The sequence below is a fragment of the Falco biarmicus genome, chromosome 10 (genome assembly GCF_023638135.1).
Source record: "Falco biarmicus isolate bFalBia1 chromosome 10, bFalBia1.pri, whole genome shotgun sequence".
Classification (NCBI taxonomy): Eukaryota; Metazoa; Chordata; class Aves; order Falconiformes; family Falconidae; genus Falco; species Falco biarmicus.
This window is the reverse complement of record NC_079297.1, coordinates 25,402,373-25,424,968: the sequence shown is the minus strand read 5'-3', so window position 1 is coordinate 25,424,968 and position 22,596 is coordinate 25,402,373. Positions and strand designations below refer to the sequence as shown.

The window sequence follows — 22,596 nt, the reverse complement described above, 5'->3', positions numbered from 1 at the left end:
TCTCAAGATGGCTTATATGTGTATAGATAGGAGATCGGAAAACTCTGTTTACAGTTTCCTCTCTGTAAAATTATGCGGATGAGACACTTCATTGCTGCAGACAACCAAGTAGATACCTGTAGATTAAAAGAAAGCAAACACAACAAACCAACCTTCCAAGCTATAATAAAAATAAAGAAATCACAGAGAAGTTGAATATATTGTTCTGAAAAAAGATATTTCACTTGGGTAGAAACGCAGTATAGCAGTGGAAGTTACATGAAAGTCTTCATAGTGCTGTTAAAATACTTTTATTGCAATACTTAGCTGAAGTCACACGTTGTATGAGAAAAATTCTTTTTGTCACTGTGTGAAAGGCTGTACCAAAACACTGTCTTTGGAGTCGCTAGATTACAAGTTGATGGAACTAATCCCACATATCAAATCAACTGGTATAAATTAAGCACATGCTTAAATTAAAGTACATAAGGAATGTCTTTACTTTGGACCCTTTATGGTATATGCTGCTTCATATGCTAGAGGTTGGAGCTCATCTGCATAATAATACTGAGGGAAGTCTTCCAATTTACATAAAAAGTACAATGAAATTCCTTTGAGTAAGCTGCTATAGTGTAAGAATGTTAGGAAAATGTATTTTTTTTCTTTTCATTGCTTTTTAATTGATATTTGGTGTGGTGTATGGGTATTAGGCTTGCAGTTTTGCTGGGCTCTTTTTTTGGTTTTGTGCTCAGTGATGGTGTTTATAGATAAAAGTGAATTTACTGTAATACTTATTTGAGAATGTATAACGTATTTTTTACTGTACCAGAAGCAATGTGTTACGAACCCAAAAGTTAAAAAGGTAAACAACTGATTTTTAGTAATGTGTGGTATTCAGACCTAGTTGCAATTATTAAAAAATATCTGTACTGATTTATTCATTCAACTATAAGTTCTAAGTAATGAGGGTTAATAAGGAAATTACTCAAATGCAGTAAACCCCTGAAATGATCTTATGAAAATTAACCTTTTAGGTCTCTTTTTAATTTAGGTTTTTATTTCCTGTTTTTAAAAGTCTTAATACAGATCCAGGTTTGTAATTCAGATTGAGTATCCTATTGTTGTATTTGTTTTAATGCCATTTACTTTAGCTTTAATTTCTTTAGTACCATATGTTCTTGTGCTGCAGCTCCTGTTTACAAATTGAAAAAGTGAGGGGTAAGTCATCAGATTAAAACAGCTTGTATGTCATAAACTACCAATATGGTAAGCCTTTGTGTCACTTAAACAAAAGTAGTACCTAATAATGTCACTTAATACAGCTAGAGTCTGTAAATAAGGAACTGCCTTTTGCAAGTCGTAGTGATAAAAAGCTGAGATACAAATCCATATCTCAGCAACACTCTGCTGGTAATCAATCACAACACACCGCTAATGCTGTGAGACTAGCTGATGTGGGGGAAGCGTGTTTACCTTGTGCTAAAATGAGGTTCATTGCGGAGATGGCATCTCTTCATCCTGTGGTTAACTCTAGAGCTAACATAATTCTGAAGATAATGCATCTTACCGTGTTTGTAGATCAGAGAAGTGGTCTTACGCAGTGCTATTAACTCTTAAACAGTCCTTGTCAAATGCAGTAAGAATATTGTGTGGGTACTAAGAGTAACATAGTGTTAATGCGAACACCACAATATCTTCATCACTAGACAGTACTACAGATTTTGGATGCACAACAAAAGACACTGAAAAGTGACTTGATATTTCAGAGTGCTTGATACCATTGGACAGTTTATTTTTAATTGCTATTTAGGATATTTTAAAGAAGGTTCTCAAAACACTAGTTCTTTGTCCTTAGTATCTTAATAGCTAGTTTACACTTGGTTTAGTATTTCAGTAAACTTAAGTTTTACTAGTTGTCTGTCAGGAGAAAGGAAATATCTTACTCTTTTTCTTCTCCCTAGTTCTAGTGTTCTAGAGATAAAGTTATGCCACAATTTTAAGCAGCAGGTACGCTAAGTGTTTGGTGGGAAAGAAAAACTGATTTGACGTACTCGTTCAGTTTGCAGATCCCTCTGTATCCCAGTACAGAGTCCACGGCTAGAGCTAATCTTGAGTTTTCTGGGAAGTAATTTAAAATCAAAGTTCTGATTTGTCAAAACTAAATTATCCAAGGGAAAACAAACAAAGAATTTTATCAATCTACTTCCCCGTATCTCCAGGGTTTCTTCTGCTCAAGTAGATTGGTCTTTTTACCTCTGCAGTTGTGGTTTTGGGTTTTTTTGGCATTTCAGGAACATATGAGTGGCTTGACCTAACGCGACAGCACTGGTGCTGTTCCCACAGCTTGTCCTCATGGCTGTGAGCTCAGGGAGGTGGGTGGCCAGCCATGGGCATGCCCACACCATAGCTCAGGCATGGGGCAGCAGCGAGAGGCTCAGCTTAAACACAGCACCGAGGTCTCTGACATCTCTTCCTTACACAGCTCTTCCCCATGGTCTGAACCGAGGCGAGACAGCTGCACCGAGGTGGGGGAGAGCACTGCCCAGGCTCTGACACATGGCCCTGGTTCTTCTGTTTAGCCAACTTATTATTCCTGAAGGGAAACCATACAGAAATTCTCTGTCTTGATTTGAGGGAAAGTTGTTTCAAGATCACTCATTTCTGAATTTACAGTACTAGATGCTTTTCCTCAGTGGAGTAGTGTCTTGGTTGCACTGGTGTCAGATTGGTTTGAACCTTCAAGATTTTATGATTGTTGTTCCTCTGCTCCAGATGCAATATTAACTTCTAGGAGGCTGCTCACGATGATGAAACCAACTATTCAAGGACTCACTGAAGATTTTGAACACAAGTTTTATCCTGCCTGTATCTTCTTCATGTCAGAATGGAGGGAAAAAAATGAAATAGGTCCTTCTTTATACGTACTACCTAAGGCTAGGCTTAAATGATGAGACGGTGCAGAGCTGAGGCCTCAGACTGGATGAGCAGAGGTTCAGGTCTCTGCTGATGGAGCTGGTGGATTATGTTTTGAAGATTTCTTCCCCCTGCCCAGAGTATTTATCGGCAATTGTTGCTACCAGGCTTATTAGCTGGATCACTCTGTACACGTATGCCTTGGCCAGGGCATGCCAGCGGTGGTAACAGGGTTTGGGTTTTAACTGGGAACTTCCAGTTGGGGTTTGAACCTGTTTTAACTGGGAAGTTCCAGTTGCGGGTTGAACCTGTGGGTTTTTTGTACTCAAACCTATACTTAAGGGTGACCCGGTTACATCATCTGTTTTCTAGGGAAGAAAAGCATCAAATCCTTCTTAATGACTGCTGTGAGAAAAGTCTGTGTAACCTGCTACGTAATCTTTGCTGGATTTGTAATCAGTATTTTCTTCCAAAATATCAATCTTCTGTAAATCAAGGAAGCTAATAATAGTCTGGACTGATGAATCACAGAAATATTCTGATTTTTTTTTTCCAGGAGTTCCTAACTGTAGCTAGGAGATTTGTTTTGAAAGTTTTGGCCTATGAACATTTCAAAACTGTATTGGATTAACAAGCTAATATATTTTTTCACTCTTAAAAGCAAAATGATTTTGTTTTCAAAAGAGAACCATTGTTTTAATGCAAAGAGGGAAGAAAGCATGCGCAACATCTGTGCATTATTCTTCATGACAGTAATATGTGCTCATAGTTTTTATTCTATTACTTTTAATTTTAGCTGATAATGTTTTTAGAAAAGGAACATTGGCTAATAATTTAAATTGAGGGTTGCAGCTAGAGATTTTTAAAATTGAATATATAGCTTTTCAGGCTGATTCAGATCAGCATATTTAATATACTCCAGATCTGAATATTAAAGGAGAATATCTATAGATGTAAAGTAAACAATGCATGCAAGCGTTTATTATTATTTAACACATTTGGAGAATCCTGCGATAGCCCCAAAGTGGTAACAGAAAGCATGTTTTGTCATCATTTGACTGGCATAGCTATTTCTGACATGAAAATTCTGTGCCCTTTCCCATACAGAAGGGAGTGCAGTGATCAAACCCTTTGAGTTCCAAGTAAGCAAGCTCGGGGACAGCGGTAGCTATTTGTGCATTACACAAAATTTAGAAGGAGCAACAATGGTTTAGAAACCAGCATTCAAATAACCTATGAGTGCTTCCACAGATTACTGTAAAATCTTCCCCCAATCTTTATTGAAGATCAATGCTCATCTGGTATGCTTGTGTGATAGAAAAAAGTCTTACAAATTCAAATCTAAGTTAATATACTTTTAGTTTCCTTGTAGCCCATGAGTTAACACTGCTACCATTTAAGGTTATGTGATTTTAATATTTGTTAATAATTCATTTCAAAACCTAAAGATAGACAAGTCTTCATATCATTCCTTTTTATAAATCTTCTATTAAAACAGCCAGTGACTTAAGATAGAGAATGAATTAGTAATATAAATATTTAATCACAGTGAATTTCATTTGAGTAAAAACCTGTTAGTGTTTCATTGCCGTCTTTCTCATAATAATCTGGACCGAGGTCATAATGTATTCTTTTTAATATGTGTATTTAAACAAACCGGGACAAGCACATTGTCTTATTCATAAGCAGCTCAAACTGTTCAATAAGTAAAAGGAAAACGCTAAACCTTATGGAAATGCCTGTGAATTTAAGGTAAATTCATTCTGTCATACGCTTCTAAGAAGTATTAAATTCCAGCCTTTTACCTAGAAGCTGTTGATTTAAGATCTGCTCTGCTGTTAGAGTTCTGATGTGGTTGCTACCATTTCGTAGCTTGCTTCAGCATGAGAAAGGAAATGTAAATGCTTATGCTGATTTTGAAAACATTGAGCTAATTAATGTCGGGTTTTATATAGATGGCAATCTTAATCTGAACGTTTATGGTAAGTCTACAGAAACAGTGCCTACAGCAAGTGGATCATTAAAAAAAGGGTATCTGCTAAGCATTATTCACTCTTGGTTCTGAATTAATAAATAAAGGATTAAGGAATAGTTATGTGAGACTTTAAGTGTAGAGCGATAAAACAAACTCCTACATTTCTATGGTGTATATTTTATCCTAACTAGATGCAATTTACTTAAATAAGGCAATTTAATCAGTATTTAGTAAATTTGTCATTTGATATTGTAGATTCTTTCATCATATTTCACTTTAATCAAGAAAGGTAACACCTGTGGTTTATTCACAAAAGCTTCTTTTGTTCAATGAGCACCCGCAGGCCATGAAGCAATTACATTTGTTGCTTGTACCAAACTAGGAGGCACTTAAATAGACCTTAGTAGGGATAGATGAGAACTTGCAGACTTTATTCTTTTGTCCAGCACTGAAATTAGTTCTTATCATAGCTCAAGAAGGAAGCCTCTGAACTGAAAAGAAAAGATGGGAATGATTTAAAGTTCTTCTTAAGTTTGAAACTTTGATATTGCTGGAGGTGATGTGAATACCTGTGACCTTATGAAAGTTCAAACTTCATCTGCTCCCACCCAGCTGATTGTACATGCTGATGCCCTTTGACAAACACAGACTGCTTGGAATTCCAAAAGGAGAGACTGCAAGATATTAATGTTTATAACTCCCCATTTATTTAATAAACCCCCCTATTTTCTCCATCTCTAGTACCCACCCCCCACCCTCCAAGTACCCCAAAATCACAAACGAAAAAAACCAACCCAAACCACAAAAGCCCATTTTCATTTAGTTGAGTTTGGGGATATTTTTGAGGCAGATAATTTAATCTGTTAATCTTACTCGCAGTAAGTGGTTTTCTAGTATGCCAGTTAATGCAGCACAGGCATCTCATCTCTTAAAGCTGGTGAGATTACTCAAAGAACAAAGTTTGGTGTCAGACCAAAAGAATAAAATCCTTTGTTGATTCCCCCTGCCCATTTATGTAAATTAACGTTTTATGCTAATAAGTATGCATAAATACCTGACCTATACTTCAGTTTTGCCACTTTAACTATACCACAAAGTAACAACAGCCCTGCAAAGGTAGCCAGTTTGCCGCAGTGAAAGATGCTTATTTATCTGAGCTGGAACAGAATAAGCTACCGCCACAAACTCGGTTGTTCTCTAAATTATAATCTTGCCCTTCTGGTCTATCAGCTCCTGTACCGGAGCCCTCGGAGCCTTGGAAAGGAGAAGGGGGAAGAGTCATGTGTCTGCTCGGTGTCTTGTATTCTCATGCATATAAACTGCACCTCAGATAACTGGTTCTGCCTGAGAACTGCTGTTCCTTGGAAATAAATCCTCAGATAATCTGCACAAGACCAGAGGCACAAGGATTGATGAGGCAGAGGCAGTAATCTGCAGGCGATCGGAGGCAGTGTGTTTTCGCGCGAGCCTGCCCTGCTGTGGAATTGCTGGTTTTGCCTGTGACCCACTAGTCAGTTGTGTGAAAAATCAGTCGCTGGGCTTGTGAGACTTTCGCATCTTAGTTCTGGGCTGTGTGTAAGGGAAAACTGAAACGTTGCCTAGCCTAAGTCAAATGTTTCTGGCATTCTTGTCAATATAGTAACCGTGATTTCAGTTGTTCTGCTTAGATACAATTCATTTTGCCCAAGAGGTCTGTGGTCCATGGCCTGTAGATACCAAAATGCAGCCTTGTGAATTGTCAAGCAAGTGGCTTTCCCGTTGCCCTGGGTTTTTTGGCAATAGCAGCCTATTGGTGCATAATTAGTATATTCTTACTAAAAATACAAGTTTCCAAGTTATTTTTTTTTTCTCTGTTAAAAGTGTATCTTATTCGCAGCTACTGTGCTTGCATAGCTTTGAGGTATTTCAAATTGGGTTCTGATTCTGCAAAAGCTGGTACTCAAAAGTTAACTTTATTCGATGTGAGTAATCCTACTGACATCAGTTGTGGTCCAGAAATAGCTTGGTGCATAAACCCCTGAAGGATTCTGGCTGTAGCCTTTATTTCAAAGGGGGGTAAACAACTTCCCCCCCCCCCCCCCCCCTTTTTTTTTTATTAATGATTACGGCCTGTCACTGGTACTTGGTTTTACATTTTCATGTAATTCACGTGATTTTCATTGCTTGTCCTAATCCTAGGTTGTAGTGAACTGCCTACATGATGGACAGGCACCATACAAAGGTATTACACCAGATAAATCGTACTTGTGGCAGTACTCTGAATGACAAATCCAGAGGTGCAGGGTCCTGTCGTACCTGCCGTGGAGAACTAGGCAAGTTAGCCAAAGTGGTGAATTTCAGGATGCAGGAATATACATTTTTGCAGATGTTCTGACTGGAATGCAAACTATGGACATCTCATCTAGACAAGTAGTTGTTAGTGGTATTAGAAGTAGTAAGTGATATGCCACATCTGGCAAAAGCAATTTATTTTTTATACTTCCGGAGCATGGAAGAAAGATGGGAAGGTCTGGAAGTGTTTGGATATGCTTGTGTTTCCCTTATGAACTGGGGAAAGTGAGAAAGCCTGGGAACCAGTAAAGTAGAAGGGGAGCTGGTAGCATCTTGTGTGTGAAACAGTAGCATGTTGCAAGAAGTGACACTTTTTCAGAGATGTGAAATGTTAATGTGGGTTTGCTTTTATTATTTCATTTAAAAAACCTTCCTTTCCTAGTAATTCATGCTTCTCCTTTTTGTGGATTTGCTGAGATAAGCCTTTCAAAATGAGAGTAGTTTGAGGTATGGCTGGTAATTCTGGTAGATGCTGGACAGGGGAGTTTGCACCAGAAAGGTCCGAATGCTGCTTTGCGCTGTAACGTGCACCTGAAAAACAAACTCGGGTAAGATGTGGACACAGTGAATGCTTTAGGTGGGTGCACTGGAAATAAGTGAAGATGAGTATGTCGCTAACCTAACAATTCCTGTTGGCCATTCTAAATAGGCTGTATACCACAGAATTTTTGAGGAAAATAGGAACGTCGGTACATTCTTAAATAGAAACCTGTCAAAAACATGTCCGCATGTGCTGAGGTGTATATTCTATACAGGTCACTTGACTCCGCATAGAATTTTTTAAAATGTTTTTATTCTAAATTGACTTCTGGTTGGTTATTTTGTTTGGGAAGTTGCTTGGGTAGGAGGAGGGCCAAAGTAATTTCGCTGGAATCAACTGGCCTTCCCAGAGAAAGCGCTTCCACGCACATGCCGGCAATCTCCTGAGCCTACCGGAACACAGGCAGCGGGCAAGATGCATATGGAATTCCTGTACTGAAAGACTGGGAGAACAAGAAGTAAAGGACCTTGACAGAACTAGAAGATCACTTTAAAACAAATGAAGCGGCACTCCTTAAACAGGAGACTGTGGAAGGAGACGGTATCAGTAGGTTTCAAAAGGGTTTAATCTACCACTCCACATCTCGATTCTAAAATGATAGGGCAAGGTTGTGTGCCCTCCGGCATGCCTGCAGCGCCTGTCCTGGGTACTAAAGGAATACAAGGGGGTGGCTGGGAGAAGATGGCCAAGCTCACAAATGCCTTCCATGGCAAGTATCTCTCCTTGCCACTGTTGGAGGCAAACCGTTGGCTCTTGCTCCATAGCTTATCTATTTGCCACAGCTCAACAAAAGGACTCTGGGGTGGCACCCTGTCCTCAAGAGCCCCGGCTGGTCACTGGCAGGTGGCAGCGTGGCTGAGCAAGAGCCCAAAAGGCTTCTTAAAGGTAAGGTTCTCCCAGTACATGTTACCTGGCCGGATATTTCTAAGTACCAACAATTACACTTCAGCTGCATTTTCATCAAATGTTTGGCTGGGGGACCTGGTTCTATTCCTTACATCCAGACTTGACTACTATAGCAGCATTTTATTTTTAGTCTGTTATCCTTGAATTCTGTAGACTATAGTATTTATGAGTCCATTATTTCTAAAACATCTATGTTTATACTGCTCAAACTCTGCATTTCATGTGAAGTTGTTTTTTTTTTTTAATTTCTGTAATTTTTTTCTCTGAATTGTGGGCACAGTAATGTTTCAAGGGAAAAAATGTACGTTAACGTAAAGTCCATGTTAAGTATTATCTAGATTACATTGCCATTTTTAAATTTTAAGTCTGGTGTAGAATTTTTAGAAACAAAAACAGATTAGAAAAATAAGTATTTCATTTGGTAACTTGTAGCAGGTTACTTATCTGAAATGTTTTTTAGCAAAATGTATCAAAATACTATTGTATATTCCAAGTGGAAATCTCAGTTTAAGACTTACAGGAGCAACTTTTTCATATATGAAAGCGTTATACTCTCATTAAGGTAACTAATACAGCTCTGTTGCTATTTCTCATTTTGTCATTGAGTCAGTGAATGCCACGAATGTATGGTATGTAATATAGTTAATGCATAATATATATAGGCAATGAAAGGTCTTTGTCATATAGTGTAAGGTCACCATCATTAATTTTCAAATTATAAAAAGGGATTTGCTGTTTTGTGATCATCATTATTGCAATATAATGTGTTGTGGATTCTGCCTACACATAGAATGAACTGTGATCTTAATTAGAACTTTGACAAGCCTACTCCGATAAAATGATGAGATTATTCGTAATTGATGTCACAATCAATTACCAGTTAGTTCATCATGAATCTACTAACAGGTCTAGCCTTGGTGCTGGCCCCAGGATGTTGATGAGTGTGTGGCTGCCCTGTTCATGCTGTTACTGCGACAGGAGGGCAGATTTTCAGTCAACATCCTAATGACCTCTTTTGAAGTCTATTAAATTAATGACCCTGTCACATTGGTCTAACCTCTTACATCTTCATTTTGGATTTTTTGTTGCAAACCACTGGTTTTTGAGCACAAGATAGAACAGATACTTTGGAGCTTTCCTCCTCGACCCTCCAAATCTGGCACTGTGTCTTAATAGATTCAATAAAAAATTAGTTCAGGATACAGTCATGAAGTACAGAACACAGAAATCAGGAAATACCTTGTAAAGCAAACGATGCTTAATACCATTCTATTCTGTTTTCTTTCTTTTTACATTTCAATCTTGCTTAATCATAGGTGCCTAAAGGACATGTTTGGTTAGAAGGTGATAATCTCAGGAATTCTACAGATTCCAGGTGCTACGGACCTGTTCCTTATGGACTGATAAGAGGACGCATTTGTTTTAAGGTATATATATATATATATATTTCTATATAGTTGCACTAATACATTTTTAATGCCTGCATGTTGGATATTAATAGTTGCCTCATTAACTGTCTGGCCAAAGCAGATGTACAGGAAAGCCTGAACACACCAGCCACTTGCTGTAAAAGGATAATTCTACCACGGTGGGGTTTTCTGAGGGAGGACTTTGTTTTTTGAGGAGCACTCTTTGAGCAGTCACTGCCTCAGAAAACTGAATTAATTATTTTTCAAGCAAATCCCAACCTAATCAAACCACAAACATACACACACACATATGCTGCATAGATATACATTCTATCCTTAATTTGATTCTAGCCTCTGCAAAATGGTAGGAAAGGGCAGCTCTGTATTTCACTGTTGTAATTTGAGAAGCGTGGTTCCATAGATTAAAAAAATAATATATGAAGGAAAAGGTTATCTTTCTAGGACTTGCATACATACTTTAGACATCTAGACTGGCCTTGCTGCTTTTTAAACGTAAGTGTGTGAAAAAGCCTTAACATAAAGTCAGATCTGTGCCACCATAATTGTCTGCCACATTTTTATTTAAAAAAAAATGCTTTGCATTAATATTGTGTTGTATAAACCTCCATGGTTCCTTCTTCTGTTTCCACAATTCCACAGCTTTATTTCACACTGAATTACTTTTTCATATTATCTGCATTATTAATTTACTCATTTACCAAAAAGAAGAAACTTCACAACTTCCTCTCCGTAAAAAGTTTAAGAAACAAAGGAATATGTATTATAGACTTATGCAACAGCTTTTAGAAAGCTAGATTTAAAGTGGTGCCGTTCAGAACAATAAAAAAGGTTTTGAAAACTGTTCTCCATATATTTCAGCACACCCACAAAACCATAATTTAGCACAGCTGTATTACATGCACAGGGAAGATTAAATCTTTCCAATGTAACAAAGTTTTATATACTTAATTTACAGTTTTTATGAACACAACATAGGACTTTTTAAAAAAACCTTGCAGCTATTGACCATAATCGCTAATTGCTTACTAAACCTCAACTAACATGTCCCCCTCAGCCCCACCACCAAGTTTTGTCTGACCTGTTTGTTCTGGACAGCATTTGCTTTGAGTTCTTCCCTAGTGTTTACTGAGTGCTGTCTGTTCCTTCTCTGTGTTGTTTGCCTTACCATGTACACCACAGCAAAAATACTGATTCTAAATAGGGCTATTTTTATGACCCAAGTTTTTTAGCTTGGATTATTAACTGCTAACATATAAGTGAAGCTAATATGCTGACAGCCTTCCTAATAAGAATGGAGTGTTAATAATCAGATTGAAAAAAAAAATTCTCCAACTGCTGTTTACTCCTTTAAGGAGACTGAAGCAAATAATGTATATAGTAAGAGCCTATGTATATGGGCAGCCATAATTATTCAGTTTCTCTCCACAGCAATAAATTTGTGTCTAGCTTGTACTCCAACAAGGAAGGTGTTTGAGAGACTTTAATGAAGTAACTGAGAGGGCTGAACCCTCAATTTAGCAAGCAGTAAACTCTGTAAAATGAATAGAATTTACACACAGATACTACATATGGAAAGAAGTACTTTAGGACTCCAGAATATTGTCTGTTTAAAAAGATAGTATACAATCACTTGATACTTAATCAAAATAATTATTCAACCAAATTTTACAGCAGTTGTTTTATGATGGTGCGTAGAGTAGTGATTATTAACATTTTAATGAGATTTAAGTATATGGTGCCTAACAAAAGCAAAAATGGGTTTATTCTTCAAATGAGTGTTTACAGTTTGGGTTGTTTACGGTAATTCACATTAGAATACAGTGATCTTGCTATTGTGTGTTGCCGTTGAACATTACGGTGAAAGACAGCAGAATACAGCCAGTCCGCATGGTGGTGGCTAATTAGTTAGACCACTGGCCAAGAAACCTACGTATGCTTTGTGATGTAGTCTGCTAGGGCCTTGGCTTGTCTTTCACGGAAAAATCTTTTACTACCTTGATAATGGAAGCTTATGTGGCTTTATCTTAAAGTGGATTTTGAAAAAGCAGATGTGACAGTGCCTTTCAATGCTGTTACATTTTTAATAATGGATGCAAACCCCCAAATTATTTGGAAGTAATGGATTTCAACAGAAGAGAGTGAGCTTGCACCATGTTTGTTTAGGCAACCTATTGCTGGCAAAACAGAGACGTTAATTCTCTCTGTAGCTTATCTGTGAAGTTTAGACCTAAGGTTCTCAGTCAGTGTTGGTGTACCAGTTTTTAACCCATACAGAAATAAAGATACATGATTATATTTGCCCTTTTTCTCCCTGCTACCGTATCAGCTGCCACTCCGCGAGACAAGCTCAATCCGTAAAAAAGCCACTGAACTCAAAGTAGCTGCAAACTCAGTAAAAGCCTAGGGAATCCCACTTTGACAGAACTCGTGCTTCATCCCGTCCTAGGTAGGATATCCTGTGCGTCCCCCGGACTTAGGCTCCATGTCAAAACTAGACCTGTAGCATATCTTCAAAAGAGCTAGTTAGCCCCGTTTATCCCCCATCCATCAGATCAAATCTATGTAGGCCAAACCGAGGAGGGCAAGGGGAAGTAGCTGCTAATTGGAATAGCCAGTCTGAACGAACAAGTCACAGTCAACTTCTGTCATAACTTTAAAAGACTTGGGAATTCCTACACACAGTGGCGTGGCGTGCCTTTGTTTCACAGAGAGGGCTTGTTCCATCTTGTTTCCAACCATGAGTATTGTTTCTCACATTCTTTCCTGCAGACAGATTAGATAAAACATCATTTTCATTCTGACGCTTCCACTGAGATTACAGTGATGAATTTGAAACTAAATTGTCAAAACAGTATTTAAAACAAAGTTGTTACTTCCACTGAAAGACAGTCAAGTTGCGATAGGTATGATTTCAGTTGCTTGAAATGAGATTTGTGCTATAGTGAATGGCCTAAGAAACTTCCTTCTCCAGGCCTTTGCTCAGCTCGGATTTGCAACATGGGGTACTCCTATTCCCTTCTACTCCCGTTTGCCTTTGAGGCCAAACAAAGACTTGACACCCAGCCTGCAGTCAGCACAGGCCCTCTGGAGAGCCTTGAATTCTGTAGCTTTACTTCTAACCAAGATCACAGATATCCTTCTGTTGTTGGTTCATCTCTACGTATTTGCGTGGAACTTAAAATCGCTTGCTGGCTAATGACACACAGAGATAGGACGTTACCTCTGTGTATTTCTGTGTATCAGCAGATGTTCCTCACGCTCTTCCCTAACTGCAGGTGCCAAAAGAGACATGTATTTTCCAAGATACTTGCGTAAGAGAGCTTTGAGCCTTTTTCACATCCACAGAACTTGAGGTCCTGGGAATGGCTCATCCTTCTGTCTTCCCGAGGGCCCGGGCACAATCCCACTACGGCAGCTCAGCACAGTGCTGCCAGGAGGCCTGGCAGAGGCAAGTCTAGGGAGCTTCTAGCAGCGTATGGTCCTAGTCTAGCAGTACGTTGATGCTGTGTCTTGCTAGGCCCATCCTTAACTGCCTGTGCCTCTTCTGTCCTTGTCTTCAGTGCTGGGGACAAGTCATGGGCTTTGAAATATTGGACCTTGGCACTATGCTTCCTTCTTGAAACTGAGAAAATTACTTTTTCACTCCACACAGAAAGCAGCAAAGGCTCCTTCTGTGCTGTGGCTGTTCCATGAGCTCAGTTAGAGAGTAGTAATTGCTGTTCCTGGAAGGTGACTTCATACCTTCCTTGAGATCAAATTCTAAGGAAAAACGAGGAAGATAAACATCATACTGGCAGATGCTTTGGGAACAAGGTAGTGCATCATTTCTCTTCTAGGTGGCTTCCTCTTCAGCAGGGGCTGTGAGATTTTTAGGGGATTAGAGCCACAGAGGGCATTTGCTCTTCAACATCATCTCTTTCTCTTCTTCCTGCTGATCCCCTCGTGCCATCTTTGAAAGAATGTGTTGTGAAGAGACACAGGCAGTCAAGGGAGACAAAGGACAAAGTGTAAAAGAATGTCCTTGATTCCCTGTTACTTTTTTTTTTTTTTTTTGGCATCCAAGACCAGCCTACATGTAATTAAGTGAATGTTCAGAGCAAAGTATTCCTGGGAGCATTCAGTAGTATGAACAGCTATATAGTTAATTTCTGGAGAGAAAATTTTTTCTTACTGGTGAACATCATTCTCTGACACTTGTGCTTGTACCTGGTCATGATCTGTGCTCCTTCCTTTTCTGTGGAGGAGCTGCTTGGCTGAGAGCCCCAGCTGGTGGCAGACGCTCCACCCCTTTATGCCTATTTGCATGGTATAAGCTTACCTATAAGCCTATAGATTTTTTTTCCAAGGTTTGGTGTTTGTAGTTCAAATGCCCATCTTGAAAACACAAATGTACACCTCATGTAACTTCTTTCAGTGGGAGGTAATGTTCGTGGTATTCTTTCTTCTCTGAGATGGATCAAAAATACATACTTTGTCTTTTAAGTTAAGAAGTTTACAAGCTAGAAAACTTGGAATTTGAAAGATATTTTCTAGGAATGCATTTATTTCCAAGGCTGGAAAAAAAATGTATGTAATTTTTGAGGCTCTCCATAGCAAAGCATGCTGTATATAAATTAGTGTTGTCTCCGGCCACTTTGTTGGAGAATGATGATTTCTCCAATATCTAGAATTTATTACTCCTAGTAAAAGAAACACAGAGGTGAGAAAAGTTCATGTACCCTGTCAACCAAAGAGCTAAAAAATTATGCAGTTTATGAAACAATTGCAATAACAAATGAAAATACTAAACTTTGAGTTGTGATTAAAATCTCTGGTAACTGTACTTTATTTTACAGATATGGCCTCTGAATGACTTTGGATTTCTACGTGCAAGCCCCAATGGCCATAGATTTCTTGATGATTGAACGATTTAAGTGACTATTGCCAGCTTTCATAACATTTTCTACTAAAACCAATGGAACTATTTTTATTTAGAATAAACAGAAGTATTACTTGACAAAGATGTCTGTTTCTGAGATTACACCTAACTTGAAAGTGGGATATACTGCTGTCATCTACAAAAATGAGGCGCCTCTTACTCTGTTTTCTCTGGCTGTTCACAGTGCTTGGATTTATTAAAAGGTTTTGGGTTTTACTACAAGCCAAGGTGCGCATTTAACAAGGGATGAAGAAGGCGCAATGCACTACTATGTTGTCACACATTCAGAGCCACATGTAGGCTGTACTTACCAATGTGGGCAGTGTGGCATGCTAGGACTGGAACTGAAAACAGTAACAGTGGGGTGCTGGATCTGCTAGTCACTTGTGTTTTGTAGGGTTCTCCTTAAACTGGCTCTAGTTTGGCCCAGTGGACTGTATGCCTAGTAGGGGCTGGAGCACAGCAGCCTGGTTAATTTTGATCTAAGGAATGAAGACTGCATTTGCTCAGATGATGGAGAGAGTAAATTTAAAAAGTGTTTCTGCAAAACTTAAGATAGATGCACTATTACGGTGCCTATGCACTGGACTTGCTACTTAGAAATGAGCCTGTTAGATCTGCGAATCTCTGCCACTTCTTTCCAAGGCTCCAGTCCTTGTGAGGATTTAATGAAGTTAAATATTTAGCATAGAGATAGAAAATGTTCCTGTTTCCCATTAAGGCACCCTACTCTTCATTATCTTCAAAGCATTCTCACATGTATGCCTCCTGATTAAATTTTGTCATCTGAGCTGTTGAAAGGATTTAACCTAAGAGGTAGGGCCCAATGTATAGATGATATAGACTGAGAATGAAAGAAGCTACTCTGTTGTTTGCTGGGCAAGAAATGTCATTTAGATCATGAGATATATTCCAGTTGTACAGAACTTAAGTGTTCTGTTCTGGAGGTTTTTAATAACTAGCTGTGGAAGGGAAAAAACCCCAAGCCTTATGTCTGCAGAGCAATGTTAGCAAACGGGCACATTTCCTTTCTTAAGCCCAACCGAACTTGTTCCTGTAGTGCCCCCTTTCCTTTAACATACGTTTCTCTAGCAGATGCTGTCCCCTGCTTGTCCAGTTGTTTTAATTAGAAAGTTTGTAACTCTTAGTGTGCTTGATTGAAACAATCATTGAAGGATCTCGATAACAAGTGAACATGTGTCACAACAAACCAAAGATACATCTTTGGTTTCACTCTGGGAGACAGCGTAATTCCCACCACATCGACATGAGAGAGTATAACGTTGTTCATCTGCCAAAAAAAGAAAACAAAAATGCCTTTAGCGCTTGAGAAGGATCAAGAATTTATTTTGGATCTTCTTCACAAAGCTGTTCTTAATAGCAAATGACCTCCCACTGCTGGATTGTAAATACAGTACCTGTGCTACCATTTGTCACTCAGAAAAATAACTATACTCTTAAAATGTTTCAGTGACTGTGAGGCATTCTTACACTGACCCTGGCTGTTTGGTGTAGTCTCTTTAAAAAAAGCAAATAATAAAGAGGTGTATGTCAGTGAAACAGAGATTAAAAGAAAAAAATAAGGGGTGTTAGTCATACATAAGACAGGTGAAGAATAGTTCCAAAACATACCGCTAACACAGGAAACAAAAACAAAACAGAAGGAAAGTAGGACTTTCCCCTCACAGCTTAAAAAAAAAAAAAAAAAAAAAGTAGCATTCATTCAGAAGGCAAGTAAATGATAAAAGCTAGAGTGATCTAAGGCAGGAAAGTAACACACTGTCAGATGAAAAAAAGTATCTGTATGAAAGCACTAAAGCACTTGCATTCTGCCATCACAGAAAAAGCAAGAAGACGCATGAGAGATTTGGGAAGAATCTGGCAATCTAAATACTCAGTTATAAGAAGAGGGCTAGGTGAAAAGTGGTACTGCAAGCGGGGTGGGGGAAGAGATGAAGACAGAATACAAAATAAGTATTGCAAAGTAAAGTTCCAATTCAGGTAATCACAGACAACAGAACAGCTAAATCTGAGGAAAATATAAATAGAATTTATCAATAAGACAACATAATGGTATCAGAAGAAATAGAAACTATTTGCAGCAAGAATGAAAAGCACTGGGAACAAGTAGTAAGGCACTCATACCTTCATTCCAGGTCATATCTTCAAGATAAATTTGGGCGTGTACCGGCCATTCTTTTGTCAGATTATCTTCTACAAAGGAAACATGACAGATGTTCAATCCTGGTAATGTACAGGTCCTTATTTCTTCCTGATAAATTAATAGTTTTATCTACCTAGCAGTCAATCTGGTCCCTACCAGAGAGTCATACCTAGACCAGGTTATCAGATAAAAATGCAGTTCTTTAAAACTTTAGTTTTCATATCTCTGTATAAGCTGGAAAATGTCCTGCTGTAGCCAGGAGAAGCAAGTGGTGAAGATGTATTACTGAAATTAAGATGCTACTGAGACCAGGACTTTTGCGCTTCCCAAACAATTATGTGAAATTAGGGGCAAACTTTTGTTTTGCTATAAATACCTTTTAAAAGCTTGGCTATAATGACAATCCCACAGGCTGAAATCTTTTTTCACAGGCTGTACTTTTCACAAAATCGAGTGGTTGAGGTCAGAAAGGATCTCTCAAGATCACCTAATCAAACCCTCCTGCACAAGCAGGGTCAGCTGAAGCATGTTGCCAAGGTCCATGTCCAGTCAGATTTAAGTATCTCCACAGATGGAGACCCCACAATCCCTCTTGGGCAACCCATTCTCCTTTAGAAGGACACTCACGACCACCCCATCCCCACCGCAATAAACACCAAGTAAATGTTAAGAGTTGTGCGAGGAGAATGGCAAGATTCCTGCAAAAAGATATTCCTAACAGAAGAGAAATGCAAAACACTTTTAGGGGAAGCCTAGTCTAAGCATTCTTTTATGATAGAGTCTCTCGGCACAGAAAGAAGGTCAGTTCTGGCCTGCACCCAGGAGAGCTGCTGCCAACGTGGAGTACAGCACGACATGAAAAGTGTACAACAGAAATTCACCAATGCAGACTATGCAATACAAATACAAATTGTTTCTTGCAGTTTATCAGCACACTTGGTACTTCACCTACAAAGTTCACACCAAGTTCTTTAACTTGACAATACAAGACTTTGTCAACAAAGTTCCAAGTGAAGCCATCAAAGGTAATTGAAAAAAAAAAGGAAAAAAAAGACATAACCCCCTTAAAACTCACTACACGAAACCTCACAGCTGCTGCCTGACACCTGGAAGCTCCAACTCTCCAAATGCTGTATTTTAAAGAAGCAGAAACACCTGAAAGCTTTTCTTCAGCACATACACAGAAATGCCTTAGATTTGACAAGACTTAGGAGCTTATTGCTTATTTAAGGTTTAAATTGGGTTGTTACGAGAAAGTAAGTGTTCCTTCTTTTGGATCGATGAGTTTTCAAGCAAGTGTCATAGTTTAATAACATCAAACTTTCTAGAGCATCCAGTGTTTCCTATGGCTTTCTATGAAATATATGCTGAAACTACTTACTGAGCACTTGCTGAAAAAGTCAGAGGCCCAGACTGCTTTATTTATGTTAATTCCTGACAGACTGCCTACCTGATCACTAGCGATTGTAGGGTATTCTAAATGGTTCCCAGCTTCTTCTGTGTAACTACTCTTTGCTCTGGACGGAAAAGTAGAATTAAGGGACTTTGCAGCTACCTCCTCCAATAATACCCCAGAAAAACTGCACATCTCCAACCTTTATCTGATCAGATAACAGCGCATTTTCTTCTTTATCACCAAACATCATCCCCTGATTGCAACCACCTTACTCTTTTAAAGGTGGTAACAGGTAGCAGTGAAGTAGTAACTCAGAACAGACAGACATCAATACTGCATTAGTTGATTTCACACATTAACTGTGTAAAGCAAGCTATTCGCAAGTAAGGTTCCTAACTGAAAACCAAGTAGTGTAAGTTGTTGCAAAGAAGTTTAAGGCTACTATAACAGTATAATCCTAGCAACAGCTAATCACAGCATTCTATAATTAGTTTTCTAAATCAGTTTCACAACCTAACCAACCTGTTGTTTTGGGTTTTTATTTTAATTGTTTTCTTTGCACAGCTCTATCAGTTTTAAGAATAGAGTACCATAGGTAGCAGTATTAATTTAATGTACTGGTAGTGAACTCCTTGCATTTTAACTATACTAATCTATAAGAGTGTGTGTGTGAGTGTTAATACTTACATTTTGAGTTTTCAAATAGGAAATGTCAGCCAGTTTAAAAAACCCCAAAACAAACCACAAGCACCAGACATTAAGTCCCAATCATTATTTTGCAACTAAATGATTGTTCTAATTTTAGCTGAAGTGCACATTATATATCCTTGAGAATAAGCGTCATCTAAATTAGTTTTAATGAAGGAGATTAAAAAAAAATCAGACACATTGGAAATAACGGCAGAATCAATACAGCCTCTTTGATGTTACCTTTGCCGAACACCTGTAATGAAAAGGTCAGGATGAAAAGAAAATTATCCCACTCACACCTAACACTTTACTGCTGTCCAAAGAATGAGAAAAAAATGGGCAGGAGTGTTATGATGAAAGAAAACGGGAAGATATACCTGTCAATCAGTCGTTCTCACTGTTGTGGATGCTCTCAATTACATATACAAGAACTATGGGTAATGTTTTAGTTATACAAAGTAACAACATTTTTCTTAACAGAACATTTAATTAACTGCATGAAATGTCCAAAATAGAGTAAGACAGATGGTCTTAACTCGTGCCAAATGACTCTAATATTAGTTACTTGGAGTTAGTTTGGTACAGCCTTCTTGCTACAAAACGCGAGGACAGGAACAGCAAATGTCCTGAGAACACCCACACCACCAGTCAGAGGCCTCTCCTCCAGCAGGCCTTGTGTGAATTAAAGATTCCACCTCTTTTTTGAGGAAGAAAAAAAATAAAAAAGAAAAGCAAAGATCAGAATGAAGTCTGTCTGCCTAGCTACCTTCAGGTTCTTCTCTCCACTGTGATAGAAGATGACAATACTGTAACTGTGAGAAAAGCATGGAAAAGGCAAGCACTCAAGCACTTCTTATTTCACCTGGTTGTTTTGGGGTTTTTTTGTGGGGTTTTTTTTTGGTAATATTGGGAAGAAAAGTTCACAAAGGAAAATGGTCTCTTCAGTTGTAGGAAGAACAGCTTTTCCTAAGCTTCATTTATAGGTAGCAAAAAATTGAGTTAAAAAGAAACCAGGCTTTCCTATTTGGAATCCACGAAGCAGGAATTCACTCAGAACAAGTTTTATATGATTGGAGGTGGAAGTCTAGGTCATGTCTTGCTGGTAGAAAATACAAAAAGGGTAGATGGACCACATGCCACCATGAAGAACTGGTGAGATGCAAATTAATGAAGTTATCATACTTCCTGAAGCAAAGTTACTCATGAATCATAGAATTATTTTGTTTGGAAAAGACCTTTAAGATCACTGAATCCAACCATTAAAGTAACGAAGACGAGGTAATGACGAAGGAACCAACAGGAAGGCTAAGGAAAAGTCTCCCCTCTCTTCTGTTCTAAACATAGTACAGTATGAAGCCTGGGGGACAGAATTTCAACGAAGTTTTTCTAATCCATTACTGCAATTGTAATTTTGAAAATATAAAAAACTTAAAAAAATCAACAGGTGACATTAATCACTCATACAATTTCCAGCCTGAACTGAGATCGTTATTCCTAGTATGAAGCTCAAGTCTGAAAGAGTCTTACTGGTTATCTCAAAAGATGCAAACTTTCAGTTAGTACTCTTGACTTTTAGCATGTAAGCCAGTAACCTCTCTTGTCTGTAAGTTTTGTATGCTGCATTTATTTGCTTATCTGGTTCAAACAAGAAAAACTTATTTTCCAGGGTTGAACAAAGTTTTTTTATTTTTTAGTTCTCCTATTAAATACACTACCCAACCTAACAAACCTTAAGACAGAGAAACAGATGTAGCCACTTATTTAAAAACAGAGGCACAGCCCAGTATGAGTTTGAGGAGCTTCCAAGCAGAACTACAAACCTAACAGTTTTCAGAGAGTGTGTTAGTGAGTATTATTTCTTGTGCTCTTCCTCATTTAATCTACGTAACTATTATTACAACCATGCCTCCCTTGTTAGTGGCTCTCTGAAGTAAACTGATGTCTGATTTTCACTCCCTTGCCAGAGGAGGTTAAGACTGGTATTATTACCAGTACTGAGTTACGTGGTAGGTTTACTTACACGCGATGTCTACTCAAGCTGTAGAACTGTGTGCTGAGTTGTACTTTCTGAAACACATTCCTGAACAGGTAGGGAAAACTGTGAAGACATGAGCATCTGCCATACCTTACAAACCAAGTTTTAATTCACAAGAAGTACAGCCTGCTTGGCTTTGCCATCTATTGGATTTGTCTGACAACAAGAGGTGAAAGGATTCCGCAGCTCCATTGTCTCAACTGCAGGATCTAAGAAAACACTGGCAGGCTCATCAGGGAGGTTTACGAGCCTGCAGCTCAAAGAGATTAAAAGGAAAAATCTACTGAGATTCTTTCAGGCTACAGAACAACATTAAATAACTATTAGCAGCTTGGTTCAGTAAAGCTTTACTAGAGCCCTTGCTGGGTCATTCAGAAATTGTAAAAGAGGAAAGGTATTTAAGTTTCACTTGAGGATACAATAAATATTTCTTGGGCTATTTAGGGCTGAGGTTTAGGAAAAGGGTTGCAAGCAGTAAATGGAAATTTAACCCTTTTAACAGTTTATGGTAATAGTAAAACCAGTCATAATACCAAAAAGATTTTTCTAGCTCTTTTATCAGTTATATACTTAGAACTGTTTTTTTTTTTTTTTTTGAAACCAAACACATAATTAGAAAATGTTCAAGATATGTATAGTCAATTGAATACTCTTCATAGCATCTGCTCAGTATCAAAATCATCACAGTACTTGAAACCTGGATGTTTTCACAAGTTATTTTTTTCTAATAGGCTGTTTAGTTTTTAAACAATTACTTAAGTTTGAGTCTTTTGCATTAATTTAAAATAACCACGCTTACTTTAATTTGAAATTATAAGGGAGTCACGTGTGAGGAATCTTTGTAACAAAAAGCTATATTTGTTAAGAAAAAAATAGTACAAAAAACCCGCTTCACTTGTAGCCAATGCACGTTAGAATTAACTGCAAAGAGCTATGGTAAAAGGCTCATGCTCCAGCTCCAGCTGAGGGTCTTACAGCCGTAAAATCCATGGCTACAGAAGGAATACACACTTCTGTCAATTAAAAAAGTATAACCTGGCACACTGAAAAGCCGAAAGTAATGGCCATGTTAAAAGCTTTATTTTGGTCTAAAATTTTTTTAAAAGGAATTTTCTTAACACGGAACAACTAAAATATGCCGCATTAATTTTTTTCTTTTCTTATTATAATGTAGCCAAGGTGCTCAACTGCCGTTCCTGCTAGCTATTAAAATAATTTTTGTAGGCTTTTGTCTTGCTTCTATTGCTTATTCTCATAGTGGATTTGTAAGGTTATTCTTCTGGCATCCCATTTACCAAATTATGTAAGGTATCTTGAT

General features: G+C 38.2%; 2 protein-coding genes across 4 annotated transcripts in view; one reads left to right on the top strand and one right to left on the bottom strand.

Annotated features, from left to right (window-relative positions):
- IMMP1L (inner mitochondrial membrane peptidase subunit 1) overlaps window positions 1-15,075 on the top strand; it is a 36,534-nt gene extending 21,459 nt beyond the window's left edge. For both annotated transcript variants that reach the window (XM_056355090.1, XM_056355091.1), the window contains 2 exons: window positions 9,962-10,072; window positions 14,911-15,075. In XM_056355090.1, coding sequence (XP_056211065.1) covers window positions 9,962-10,072; window positions 14,911-14,979 — 180 coding nt within the window. In that variant the 3' untranslated portion in view covers window positions 14,980-15,075. The remainder of the gene's footprint in view (window positions 1-9,961; window positions 10,073-14,910) is intronic.
- DNAJC24 (DnaJ heat shock protein family (Hsp40) member C24) overlaps window positions 11,538-22,596 on the bottom strand; it is a 42,153-nt gene continuing 31,094 nt past the window's right edge. The window contains exons 4-6 of one of the 2 annotated variants that reach the window (XR_008824456.1): window positions 17,139-17,207; window positions 16,076-16,284; window positions 11,538-14,754 (exon numbers count right to left, since the gene is read on the bottom strand). Coding sequence is in view for 1 of the 2 variants with exons in the window: in XM_056355092.1 (XP_056211067.1) it covers window positions 16,160-16,284; window positions 17,139-17,207 (194 nt within the window). In the remaining variant the exon portion in view is untranslated. Of the gene's footprint in view, window positions 16,285-17,138; window positions 17,208-22,596 lie in introns of both variants that reach the window. The other variant, XM_056355092.1, reaches the window with a different exon arrangement.